The sequence below is a fragment of the Glycine max genome, chromosome 2 (assembly GCF_000004515.6).
Source record: "Glycine max cultivar Williams 82 chromosome 2, Glycine_max_v4.0, whole genome shotgun sequence".
Classification (NCBI taxonomy): Eukaryota; Viridiplantae; Streptophyta; class Magnoliopsida; order Fabales; family Fabaceae; genus Glycine; species Glycine max.
In genome coordinates this window covers 12,546,801-12,558,916 of record NC_016089.4, presented here as the reverse complement: position 1 = coordinate 12,558,916, position 12,116 = coordinate 12,546,801, and the positions used below count along the sequence as shown (strand labels likewise).

At 30.6% G+C, this 12,116-nt stretch overlaps 2 protein-coding genes across 4 annotated transcripts; both read right to left on the bottom strand.

The window, feature by feature from the left end:
• Positions 1-4,925: 4,925 nt before the first annotated feature.
• LOC100780750 (peroxidase 11) lies at positions 4,926-10,012 on the bottom strand. Of its 3 annotated transcripts, none has more exons than XM_006574926.3 (5): positions 9,875-10,012; positions 7,400-7,559; positions 6,372-6,563; positions 6,085-6,250; positions 4,926-5,445 (listed from the first exon to the last, which is right to left on the bottom strand). In XM_006574926.3, the coding sequence occupies exons 1-5, from the start codon at positions 9,895-9,897 to the stop codon at positions 5,021-5,023; spliced, it is 966 nt and encodes a 321-aa protein (XP_006574989.1). In that variant the 5' UTR covers positions 9,898-10,012; the 3' UTR covers positions 4,926-5,020. The 3 variants fall into 3 exon arrangements, with proteins under 3 accessions (XP_006574989.1, XP_040868336.1, XP_003518814.1); XM_041012402.1 differs by lacking the exon at positions 9,875-10,012 and adding an exon at positions 8,393-9,508; XM_003518766.4 differs by lacking the exon at positions 9,875-10,012 and having other exon boundaries at positions 7,400-8,375.
• Positions 10,013-10,106: 94 nt separating this feature from the next.
• LOC100789132 (uncharacterized) lies at positions 10,107-11,194 on the bottom strand. Its single transcript, XM_003520100.4, has one exon. It carries the CDS (start codon positions 11,151-11,153, stop codon positions 10,395-10,397), a length of 759 nt encoding a protein of 252 aa, XP_003520148.1. The 5' UTR covers positions 11,154-11,194; the 3' UTR covers positions 10,107-10,394.
• Between the last annotated feature and the right edge of the window lie 922 nt (positions 11,195-12,116).

The following is a 12,116-nucleotide window of genomic DNA, read 5'->3' as shown; positions in this document are numbered from 1 at the left end:
CTGCACTGATATAACACTTGAATAAATTATATTATAGTGTTTTTGATGATATTTTTTGTCTTGAAAATATTTTACTAGATGTAATATTTTAAAATTTTCTTTAATATTTTAAATATAAATATTTATTTGTTAATGTTTTAATGTCACACTTTTGTGAAAATTTCTTATATAATATTTTTACTTTTAATATTTATATCTTTTGCTATACACATTTTATTAATTGTTTTTACACTGTAATTTCTTTCTACCAATGTATCAGCTAAAGGATACGATAGTAAAAAAATTGTGGTTGTTATTATTATTTAGCTATTTATTGTGCATAATATAAAGTATTAATATAATATAACATTATAATTATATTTTCAGCTTAAAAATATTTTAAGTTATTTCATATATTTAATTTCTTAAATTATATTATTAAAAATTGATTTTAATTGATATACATTATTACTCTAAAAAAATTATTGGTTAACAATGTAAAAACTCTTTATACTATCAGTGTATTGTAGTTTTTTTTTACCAAATTGTATAACAATTAATTCCTTAAATATTAGTGTTTTATTAATTAAATATATATTAGAATTAATTTGTATAAATAAGAATTAATTTTTATTTAATTGATAATATTTATTTGGTTTTTTTATTGTTCCAGGGTAGGATTTCTTATAGAATTAGAGATCTCAACTTCTAGAGTATAAAATGTATTATGCCTTTTGCAAATTAATACATATGTCATTATATTATTGTATTATTGGTTTGCTCATGAAGGTATTGAAAACCTTCAACTAAATGCGACACCATCGAATTTACCTAAAATAAATTTTGCATCGGTTTTAAATTGTCAATAAGTTAAAGGATTAAAATGACTCAAATTTAAAATTTTAAAATTTAAATGATAAAAAAAATCATATTTAAAAGTTGAAGTACAAAAACAAAACTAATAGGCTTTTATATAAAATTTTGTCTCATTATGAATAAAATATAAATTTTAATTAAAAATTTGTATAATTAATATATATATATATATATATATATATATATATATATATATATATATATATATATATATATATATATATAGCTGAAAGATATACTTCTTATTTTAATGGTAAACTCACGAATTTTATAAATGAACTCAATATGTAATATAATTCATAAATAAAACGTATCCTCTTTTTAAAAAATGTATTATATTGAAGTGATGATGTAGCCCCACGTTTCATAAAATATAGTGATAAGTTAAAATGAGTTGAAACATTGTGAGAAAAGAGAGAAAAAGAAGAAGAATGAATTGACTATTTGAATCTTTTTTTTTCTACAAAATTTTATATAAAACAAAAAATATGTATATTAATATGAATAAAGTTGTTGGAGTTCAAATGCACTTTTACAAAAACCAATTTATTAGTGTAGATATTCTAGATTTATATATATTAATGTTGATAATATATATAAACTGTTTAAAAATAAATAAAATAAAGAATCAAAAGTATAAGTAGCCTAAAATATTGTATTTAAAAAGATTTTATATGTTGACTATATATGTTATTTTTTTAGGTTTAAATATATTTTTTATCATTTAAATTTGAGTAATTGTTGTTTTTAGTCCTTAAAAAAATATATTTTATTAGTTTCTCAAATATTTGAAAAATTACTTTTAATCTTTCTCATTTTTTATGTTAAATATGCCACAATTCGTGATGGTTTTATATCATCATAAATGTTTTTAATTAAATTTCTTTAAATTGGTTTGTGACCATTTAAAATCACTAGAATATGTAAAAAAAAATCACAAGAATCCCATATTTATGTTTCCATTTTTCTTTTTTAAAACTGTCAAAATATAAAAAAAATTTCACCAAATCATACATGCAAAACATTTTTTCAATTTAAAATCGCCAAAAATCATTTAAAAAAAATAAATTTTGATGGTTAAAAAATTATTAGAGAGACTAAAATTAAATTTTTAAAAATTTCAGATACTAATACAATAATTTTTAAAGGACTCAAACTAAAAGGATTAAATATATATATATTTTTTATATTAACGCTTTTGTTTACAAACGTAATATATCATATTATTCACATACTATTTAGATAAGCATAAGGTTGATTTGGTAATAAAATTAAAGGAAAAACCGAGGAAGGAGTAAATTGTGGAATCAAATTGTTTTGTTAATAAAAATTAATAATTAACTTTGTTGATAAAAAATATACTATTTAGAATATTATATTAAAATGTCAAATGAATATGTGTTTTATCTTTTAAATGACGCCGGGCTTCTATTTGTGATGGCCACAAGTTCATGTGTTAAAGGCGTGTGAAGTGGGATTTGATGGATGGGATGGGTGCTCGTGAAATCGTAGGTCTGTTGTACTGTGGGAAGTAGTGGGCATTTTAGTAAAAAAAAAAGTAACTTTAATGGTATTTGAATTTAAATAGAATAAAAAAATAAAATATAAATGTGTTATTTAAATGAATAAAATATACTTTAATTTTTTATTTTATTCTTTTATCTTTTTAGAATATACTTTAGGTCAATATCATCGTCTTTTTAGAATATTAATCGATTTTGATTTTAGAGCATGATTTTAAGTTTTATTTTTTTTACCGATTTTGAATTAATTATTATTTTAATTGTAAGATGAGTTGTGATAAGTATTTAATATTATCCTTTACTTGTGGAAAGAAAATGTACTAACACTATTAGCTTATCTAATGTATGTTAGTATTTAAAATTTCAAATAGTTTTCTATTAAGAATATCTAATGATATTATATAGTATAATATGTTGTAAATACATTAGAATTAACATAATATATAAAATAAAATGAAATAAAATTTTAATATATAAATTAATTTATTTTAAGTAATATTTGATTTAATAATTTCATCTGACTTAATTAATTATTATATTTTAAGTTATTCAAAATATTCTATATGAACTTTAAATAGTAAACTCGTTTAAAATTGTATGAACTTTATATTACATACATTTAATATAAAATTCGTTAATATATATAGTATTAATTTTCACTATATAATATTTTAAAGAATAAATTATGTTTTAGGTTATTCTAAGATTACTAATATTTGAAATTGGTCTCTTTAAATTTTCTCGTATTACTTTGGTCCCTTTAATTGTGATATGTTTTTTTTTTTTTTTTCATTTTAAGTACTATCTAAAATATTCTTACCTTTGTATAAAGAATTATTTAAAACACTTTAATATCAAAAGTGATACATTTTAAATTTAGAAGGACACAAATATTTTTAAATTAGAGGGCTGAAAATATTATGAAATTTTTAGAGGGAACTAAATCATAATTTATCCTATTTTTAATAACTAAAATATATACTATTAATATTTAATATGTAATTAATTAAAGTGAAAATAAATAAATTTAAAATATGATGAGGTGTCTTTTTTAATAAAATTCTCTAATAAATCTTAATAATTTAATATTATTTCCTCTTCAAAGAATTAATATTATATATTTATTTATAAAACATTGTTATTTAAAAAATCAATAGTAAGTAAAAATAATAATAATGGGAGTCAGGGATTTACTTTTGGGCCGGAAAATTATCTAGACTCCGTCTACAATGCAGTTGTTGTGCTATTCAATTTATACCATTTTCTTTTTCATCCATATCAAACGCATTGTTGGAGATGCATATATATGAATTAAATCACACCCATTTTACTCTCTGTCACGTACTAATATCTAGAAGTAATTCGATCCAGAATTATTTTCATTTTAGTCACAGTAAAATTATAAGGATTTCCATCCAGAATTTTAGAATAAGCGTAAACTTGATAGCAGCATTGTCATCGACCAAAGTCTAAAGTCCAAACAGAACGGTGAAGTACATAAGCAATCTGACATGCACCAAAATAAAAGGAGTAATGATATATTTACATCACAAAATGGGGTGAAAATAAGAGAGGGATAACAAGAAAAGAAAAAAAAATATAGGAAAAGAAGTAATAGATATGAAAGGTGGTGTGATTAAAAAAATATAAAGAGAGAGAAAAAAAAATGGGGTGGGAGTTGAATGGAAGAGAAAATGAATGAACGTGTATAATTTTTCAAAAACAAAAGAATAATGGAAGATTGTTTCAATTTTTAGTTGGAGTTGTTATTTTAGGAGTTTATACATAGCACGAAGGTGAATAGGTTTGGTAGTTGTTTCATTTAATTTGTTAGCAATTTCAAAAGTATAAGTCTCACACAACTTGCCATTGTAACTCTTAAAAGTCTTTATTATCTAAAATGTGTGTAAAATTTACAAACAAACTGTGGGTGCACATGGTATTGAACTATCAGTGGTTGGAGATAGCAAAGGTCACTTTGAAGCAAAAAAAATTGGACAGAACTTAGTATATATATATATATATATATATTCCTTTTGTATTTTCCACTCAAATGATGACATACAACAATATTTTTTCTCTCTATTTTCTACAAACATATTTAATGGAAGTTAATTAATAAGTTTAATTTCACTATTAGTAAAACATTAATATTAATCAACTAGAAATTATTATTGATATTGAAATGAATTTTAAGATAATTATTATAAAAAATAATAAATTTATTATGCATAATTATTTATGATTGAATGAGAAGATAAAAATTATTTATAGTGTCACTACGTATTATTATTTACTCTTAGTTGATATAGGATAAAAAAAATTAGACCCTTGACAATAGCAATATAAGGAACTTGGCATGAGTTTTATGAAGGCATATAGCTTAAAGCAACTCCTTGTATAGATTAAATGTATGACATACGACTCAGGAGTTGGCTCTTACAACTTTCATTATCAAACTCAACACTCACCTTTTATATGAAGAAAAGAATGATATCATCAACTTCTCACTTAATGTTCATTATATAATAAAATTGCTAGCTTAGATTTAACACATCAACTTGCTATAGCATGAATTTGATGGTTCTTTGTGTATGGAAACGGACAAAACGTACAAAAAACACAAAAAATGAAGTCTATTATTATGTGTTCACAAATCTGCAGTTCTTCCTAACTTCCCCAGTGAAGAAGCTTTCTGAGTTTGTGATGTTTCCCATTTTCACCATTGACTCTGAGAATTGTTGGAAGAAAGCCAGAGGATCTGCTGCATAGTTCTTCACAATCTCTCTAGTTTCAATTCCAAACACACTTGAGTATATTTCTTGGTCTGAGTTGAGAAGTCCCTCCCCATTTAGTAGTAATTGGTAGAAAGAATTGTCAAAGAGATTTGGTGTCATGTAGTCCATTGCTGTTATGTTATTGTCTCCTCCCCCAATAGGTGGACAAACAGATCTCAAGTTGCTTAGGTGACTCTCGGAGATTGGATTTTTCACTGAGGTTGATTCCAAGTCTCCATAAATTCTTGAACGGAAATTCTTACACTGTGCCATGCCAATGGTGTGGGCTCCTGCAGGCTTAGTGATCAGAAAATGTGGTACGAAGAAATGGCTAAATGCAGATCAATTTCAATAACAGTGATCATATTATGATTATTGATTCTATGCAGCTTTGTTGTAAGATTTTGTTCATTTTTCTATTAGCTAAAATATGGTTTATTGTGGTAAAAGTGAGAGTCAAATTTAAGCTACTTTTGGAAATCCGTTGGCACCTCCCTCAACGAGTTGAATCAAAGATACCAAAGGCTTCTTTTCGCAAACGTCTGCTCAAGGTGCAATGCATGGGGCACCAAACTGGACTTAATAGACTTAACTTTTATCGTGGTTATAACACAAGACAATCTTTTCCAAACTTAGTGGAAAAAAAAGTTTTAATAATAATTTTTTTCATCATTTACTAATGAGGTAACATATATTCAAGCATATCAAATTACATATTATGTCAGACTTATTATTCATATGACATGTTTAAATATATGTCACGTCATTACTAAATACTAAGAAATTACTTTAAAAAAATTATATTTATGAAGACTAAAACCCAACAATATGTTTTTTTGAAGGAGTGAAATAAAAATTTATCATATTTGCATGATTAAAAACATATTTAAACACAAAGTTTTATTGCATTATTAGGAACACTAACACACCTACAAGGGCTACCATATCTGTGACAGATAGTCCTTGGTAAAGAAACTTGGCAATGATAGAGAGAAGGCTCTCATCAGGAGTGGGAAGATTGGTGTTGGCAAGATCAAAATTTGCAGTGACAGAATCCTTCCTTCCCACAGGAACATCCCAGTAAGGTCCACCCACCTACAAAACATCAGAGGACACAGGCATGTGCATAATTCTAGTAACTTATATGCAGAAAATTAAAGATAAAATATGGTATAAACAATGTGAAAAAAATCTAGAAGCAAGAAGTGTCTTTTACCAGAATCACAGCATCTCTGGCTGCAATAGTGAGAATATCAGCGCAAGAAACAATTCCAGGGCACTCTGATTCAACTATGTTCTTGATTTTATCAACAATTCCCAAGCCTTTTAAAGAGTGGATGTTGGTAGCTGCGTTTTTCTCACCTTTAAGTGTGATTGTATCATCAAGCAAAATTGATCCGTCGCATCCCTGAGCAATGAATTTCACATTTAGTTACTGCGTATTTACTTTTTCCCATTAGTTTCATATTGACTTTATATTATATGAAATTGGCTTTCTCAAAATGAAACTATAGAACTACTACTAGTACCATAATTACCATGTACGAGGTACGGGTACAACATATGATTAGTGTTGGTACATTCACTTTATACATTAGAGTAAATTACGTTGATACACCTCATTCTTTTTTCATAATCACCCCTTCATTTACAACAATCTTTCTTGTAGGAGTGCATGATGTAATATCTTTCAAACAATTAAGAGAAATAGTGGAGAAATAGAAAAATGAGAAATATCATGTGCAATTCAAAAAAAAATTCAGGAAGTGTCAATGTAATTTACTCTATGCATTAATAAAGACTTCAAATAAAATTCAATACGTGATCAAAAGAATTTGGTAACCAACAAGTTATTGAGAGCATTAGGTAACTATGACTAGTATTATGTAATGTAATTTGCCAAAAAAAAGGTTTAAATATATTTTTCGTTCTTGTAATTTTTTTTTTTTTCGTTTTAGTCATTACAAAATGTGTTTGTTTTATTTTTCATCTTTAAAACACTTTAGATAACACATTTTTCTTTGATTAAAATATTTTTAGTGTTCAAAGTAGTATCAAAAGCTCTTTAAGGATGAAAAACAAAAAAACACATTTTGCTGAAACAATTTTTTTTTGTCAGGACAAAAATGAAAAAAACCTAAATTACAGAGACGAAAAATGTATTTAAACAAAAAAAAAACTATGTGATGTACTTTGTTTCTTAACTTGAAAACACTGCCAATATTAGATAATAAAGTTACATACCTGAACAAAGCAATCATGGAAGTGTAGCCGAATTATCATGGCTGCATTGCGGGGATCAGAAAGCACTGCACATTCCATTTCCTTCCTAACAATGTCAAACACAGCGGGGCAAGTTGATGCATAGTAATCCAGTGTTAGATAAGGGTCATTCGCATACAATCTGGTGGCACCAAGAAAGCAAAAGATAAGAACAACATGCAGAAAGGATTTTGAAGGAAAGGAAGGATCCATTGTTACTTCTTTAATTAACTTTGTTTGAAAAAAAAAATGAAGGGTGGGAGAGATGGGTGGGAATCAAGAGTATATATAATTTGCATGAAGTAGAGTGTTGCACCTTCTCCATTCATTGGCTATTTTGAGTATTTAGAAAAAACATGTTGCTAAGAGTCAAGAGAAGATGCAACTAATATGATTAAGTTGGTGGGTGTTCTTAAACTAAAAGTAACATTCCCCATAGAGAGAGTAAAAATATAAAGTTTTAAACATTTTGCGCCCGCCATTAACAATTTCCCTTAATTAAATCTTAAGGCTAGTCACCAAACCAAAACTAATAACAGCTAATCTTACTTTATGTGTACAGTTTTTTCTCTACATGAAATCAACCCTAATAGTGTGAAATGTTCCATAAATTTATTTGCATGTTTTGTTGTCATCTTTCTGTCTTATGTGATAGGTTTTAACCGTCCAACTTTGAATTGATTTGGTTTAACCATTTTGCATTACATCACCTTAATTTTGTGTGACCAATTTTATTTACTTATCCCAAAAGCAATTTTGTAACAGTTATTCTACACGTCAATTGTTTTTGTACAATGTCAATTTGCACGTTCAGTCTTTTTGTTTTTTCCTCCAAGAATAAGATTGCATGTGCACTTTGTCAAATTCTTGCTGGTTTTACAAAAGAAAGGAACATATATTGCGACTTCATTCATGATCATGAAGTACACGATTAAAAGTATATATTTCAACGGTGTAAGAATAGACAGCAAATACCTTCAAATTTCTCATCCATATTGCCTAATTTGGTTTTTTTCTCCCTCTTTTTTTCTGATCTCAATCCCATCTCTATAGCTAAGTAGTGTATGAGATAGTGCAAGATGGTAACTTCAAAACTCCAACATAAAGAATCCAATTTCAGAGTACCCATGTTGATCTTTTCCTCAATAATTACTGAAATTCATTTTACTTTACCTGAATGCATGTTACATAGTCGGATATTCTAGATGTAAAACTAATTGAGAGTAATTATCAAATGGAGCAAACAAAGAAAACAAAATATACTTTCAATACTGATCCTGGGGCAAATCAAAACCCCAAACAACAGGTCCTCAGGCAATACAAGTGAATAACTTGATTCTAGTTTGGGTTAAAGACCACACAAATTGCCTTTCAAAAAATAAAAAAGACCACACAAATTCATAAAAAAATAACTTGATTCTAGGAGATTTTGGACATGGAATTTTCACATCTGATGGTATCAGGGTGGGGGGAATCTGTAATACCAAACTTCCCGTAGCTAACACTAGAAAGGTTCTTTATACATGATAAACATCACCAGAATCAAGAGTCAGCATGGAAATTATCTTTATCACTAAGGTAGGCATCTATGGTTCTCTATAGCTACCATCATTCAAAACCATGTTTCATTAACCACTAACATCTACAGGTTGAAAAGCATCTTTAGAAGCACAATTGAATGAAACTGCATTGATTAAGGCTCCTACTACTTATAGTTAAGGTTTTAAATTGCAGTCAAATTTCAGTCACAATTACATTGCAGCCATTGCAAATTGTCACAACAATTGGGTTAAGAAGCTTCTTGTAAACCAGGCAACACAGCAACACAAGCACAAAAAAACACTTAAACCAAAAACCAAAAAAGTTTAGGACAAGGGAGATTAACACGAGTACATGTTTCAGCAAATGTGGCCTACTTCACCGAGAGATAGCAATTTCACCATATTAATTATTGTAATCAAGATAAAGATTCTTTACAATATAACCTTTCTCCTTGCCTTCTCTTGTCTCTTCTGTTTCACTCAGAAAATAATTACAAGAATCCCAAGCCTTTTCTCTGTTGCTAACACCCTCAAACGCTGTTCACTTCTCTGTTTTTTCTTAGTAGAAGAGTTTCAGTGTTATTACAGAAGGTTTAATATATATCTCAGTTACAAAATTATCACAAATATGTAAGCCTATACATGCATCACTGCCTGTAGTACCAACCATCTGAGATCTTTCAGCTATCTAACTTTGTTACACCAGAAACTAACAAACAGCTTTTCAACAGCTTTACAACTTACTCGAATACTGTTTGAGACACACTTCACACAGACCACAGTCACAATTACATTGGCTATAAGCAGAACTCTGATATGTCATGGTGCAATGCAGTTAAGATCCAAAGATGAAATACAACACAGAACAATGCAAACATTCAAGCAATCAATCACACAAGATAAAAATAGCACATACCCTAAGAGAAAGAGATAGATCATTGACAATGGATTCAAATGCCAACAAGGAATCCTCTGTACCCATAGATCACATATTGCAAGGTATCAATTGCAAGAAAATTAGGCATCCACAACCATTTGTAAAATACATTGACAAAGCTGTTTCACTTTCACCTAGACAATCTGCATATAAGAGTTTACATTAAAAGTAAGCCAAGATAAAACTTCAATTCTAAATCAAGAACAACATCAAAGTCACAAGAAACACTGCATTTAAGTTTTTAGCTATTACAAATGTGCATGCTATCCGTGGCCATGTCTAAAATAAATCAACAAAGCTATAAAATGAACCACAACAAAAAAACCAACTACCCCTTTTGCCAAACAATTCCTCTAGTCATAACACATGTTTCAATGTAAAATCTGTAGCTGTGACTAATTAATCAAATTACCAATCACAACATCACACAGTAACTTAAAATACCGAACTACTCCTCAGGGGATCAAACCATGAATATAAAATAAAATCACACAGTAAATCAAATATACAACTCAGAATGCACAACCCTATCCCTACTCCTCCCAATTTTCAAAACCTCGTCGTCACTCAACCCAAACTCGAACCCCGGTAGCACGCGGCGTCCAAGCAATCCCTTAATCAACGCCACCACCGACTTATCGAACCGAGGCCACGAGACACAGAGACTCGCCCTGATGTTCATCAGCTGGCACCGTGCGAGAATCGCGGCGCCCAGCCCGTCCACAACGCTCCCGGAAGGGTAGTAATCCAATTCCTCCCCCAAGAGCTTCTCATCGTGAGCCCTTTTCATCTCGGCGGAGGTCTCGAGCTTGAACGCGACGGCGTCGTCGGAGGAGAGCTTCCCGCGGAAGTTGGTGGGGTCGAGGGAGTCGAGGACGAGTACGGAGTCGGGCCGGATAGAGAGGAGGGCGCGGGCGACGGCGTGGGCGCGGTGGGAGGGGACGGGGAAAGGCACGGGGGCGAGGAGGGTGTCCGGGGAGAGGGGGAGGATGGAAACGTTGTGGTCAGGGAGGGAGAGGGGGAGTTCCGGGAGAATGAGGGAGGCGAGTGGGGTTAGGGTTAGGGTTAGGGTTTGGTTGAAGAGAGCGAGGGAGGAGGGGGAGAGGGCGATGATGAGAAGAGAGGGTTTGAGGGTTTGTTTATTGTGTGGGAAGATGAGGAAAGGTTTGGGGAGAGGTGGGGATGGGGGTGTGAAGATGTTTAGGTCTTCTTCCAGGAACCTTGATGGGGGTGCTGCTTCTGTTATCACGTCTTCCATTTCTTTTTCTGCTGCTTCTCTTTGATTTTGTTTTGCTTCTTCTCAGGGTTTGGACTTTGTACTGCAGTGCAGGGTTTGGTACACGTGCCATTTCCGCCCTTATGGGCTGGACCAAGGTCACGAGATTATACTTTGTTGAGTGTTGCTAGGTGCACCCAGCATTTTTGCTGGTGCACCCAGCAAACTTTTGAAATGCCAAAATTGCCCCTATCACCTTTCTTCCTTAAAAATGGCATTTCTTTTCCGGAACAGCTTCTTACTCCATTTTCAAAAAGCTTTCTTCTCGTTTTCCACTTTTTCCTACGGCATTGTCTCTGGTTCGTGGGGGTAGCAAGGTTGAGTGCAGCGGTGAAGGTGAAGTTTCCGGTGTCAAGCTTTGCGGTGGTCGGTGACAGCAAACAAGGTACGCAGATGACGTTTGTTCATCGCGGACGTACGGATGGCTTCTGAATCAAGTTGATCCGTAAGCTTGTTAATACTCTTCCGGATCAAGTTGATCCGTAAGAGGCTTCCGGATCAAGTTGATCCGGAAAGAGTATTAACAAGCTTACGGATCAAGTTGATCCGTAAAAAGCTTACGGATCAACTTGATCCGGAAGTGTATTATTTTTTGTATTTGCTGTTTTTGCATCTGTTTTTCCATTTATTTTCCTTTTTTATTTTAAATTACTAATTTTTTTGTATGGTCATTTTTTGTTTGATTTGGTTAGATGGATGCACGTGTTGATTGTTCGGATGCGTTCAAGACTTCTCAGGTTATAATGTTAATGTTTGTCACATATTTAATAAAATGAATACTGGTAGAAAACTTAAATTATGTGGATTTTGTAGGTGTTTGAGTGCTGAGAGGATGTTTTGCGGTTGGCTCGATCCGTGGCTCATGAAAACGGATTTGTGGCGGTTATTTTAAGGTCGGACACAAACACAAGTAGTAGAGGAAGGAGTACGTTTGTGTTAATTGGT

Bases quoted from the DNA above. Each gene is read 5' to 3' on its own strand.
- LOC100789132 (XM_003520100.4), bottom strand. From the start codon at position 11,153: ATGGAAGACGTGATAACAGAAGCAGCACCCCCATCAAGGTTCCTGGAA.
- LOC100780750 (XM_003518766.4), bottom strand. From the start codon at position 7,630: ATGGATCCTTCCTTTCCTTCAAAATCCTTTCTGCATGTTGTTCTTATC. The intron at 6,564-7,399 runs GTATGTAACTTT...TTCATTGCTCAG, and splicing joins TCCATGATTGCTTTGTTCAG to GGATGCGACGGATCAATTTT. The intron at 5,446-6,084 runs GTGTGTTAGTGT...CTAAGCCTGCAG, and splicing joins AGATATGGTAGCCCTTGTAG to GAGCCCACACCATTGGCATG.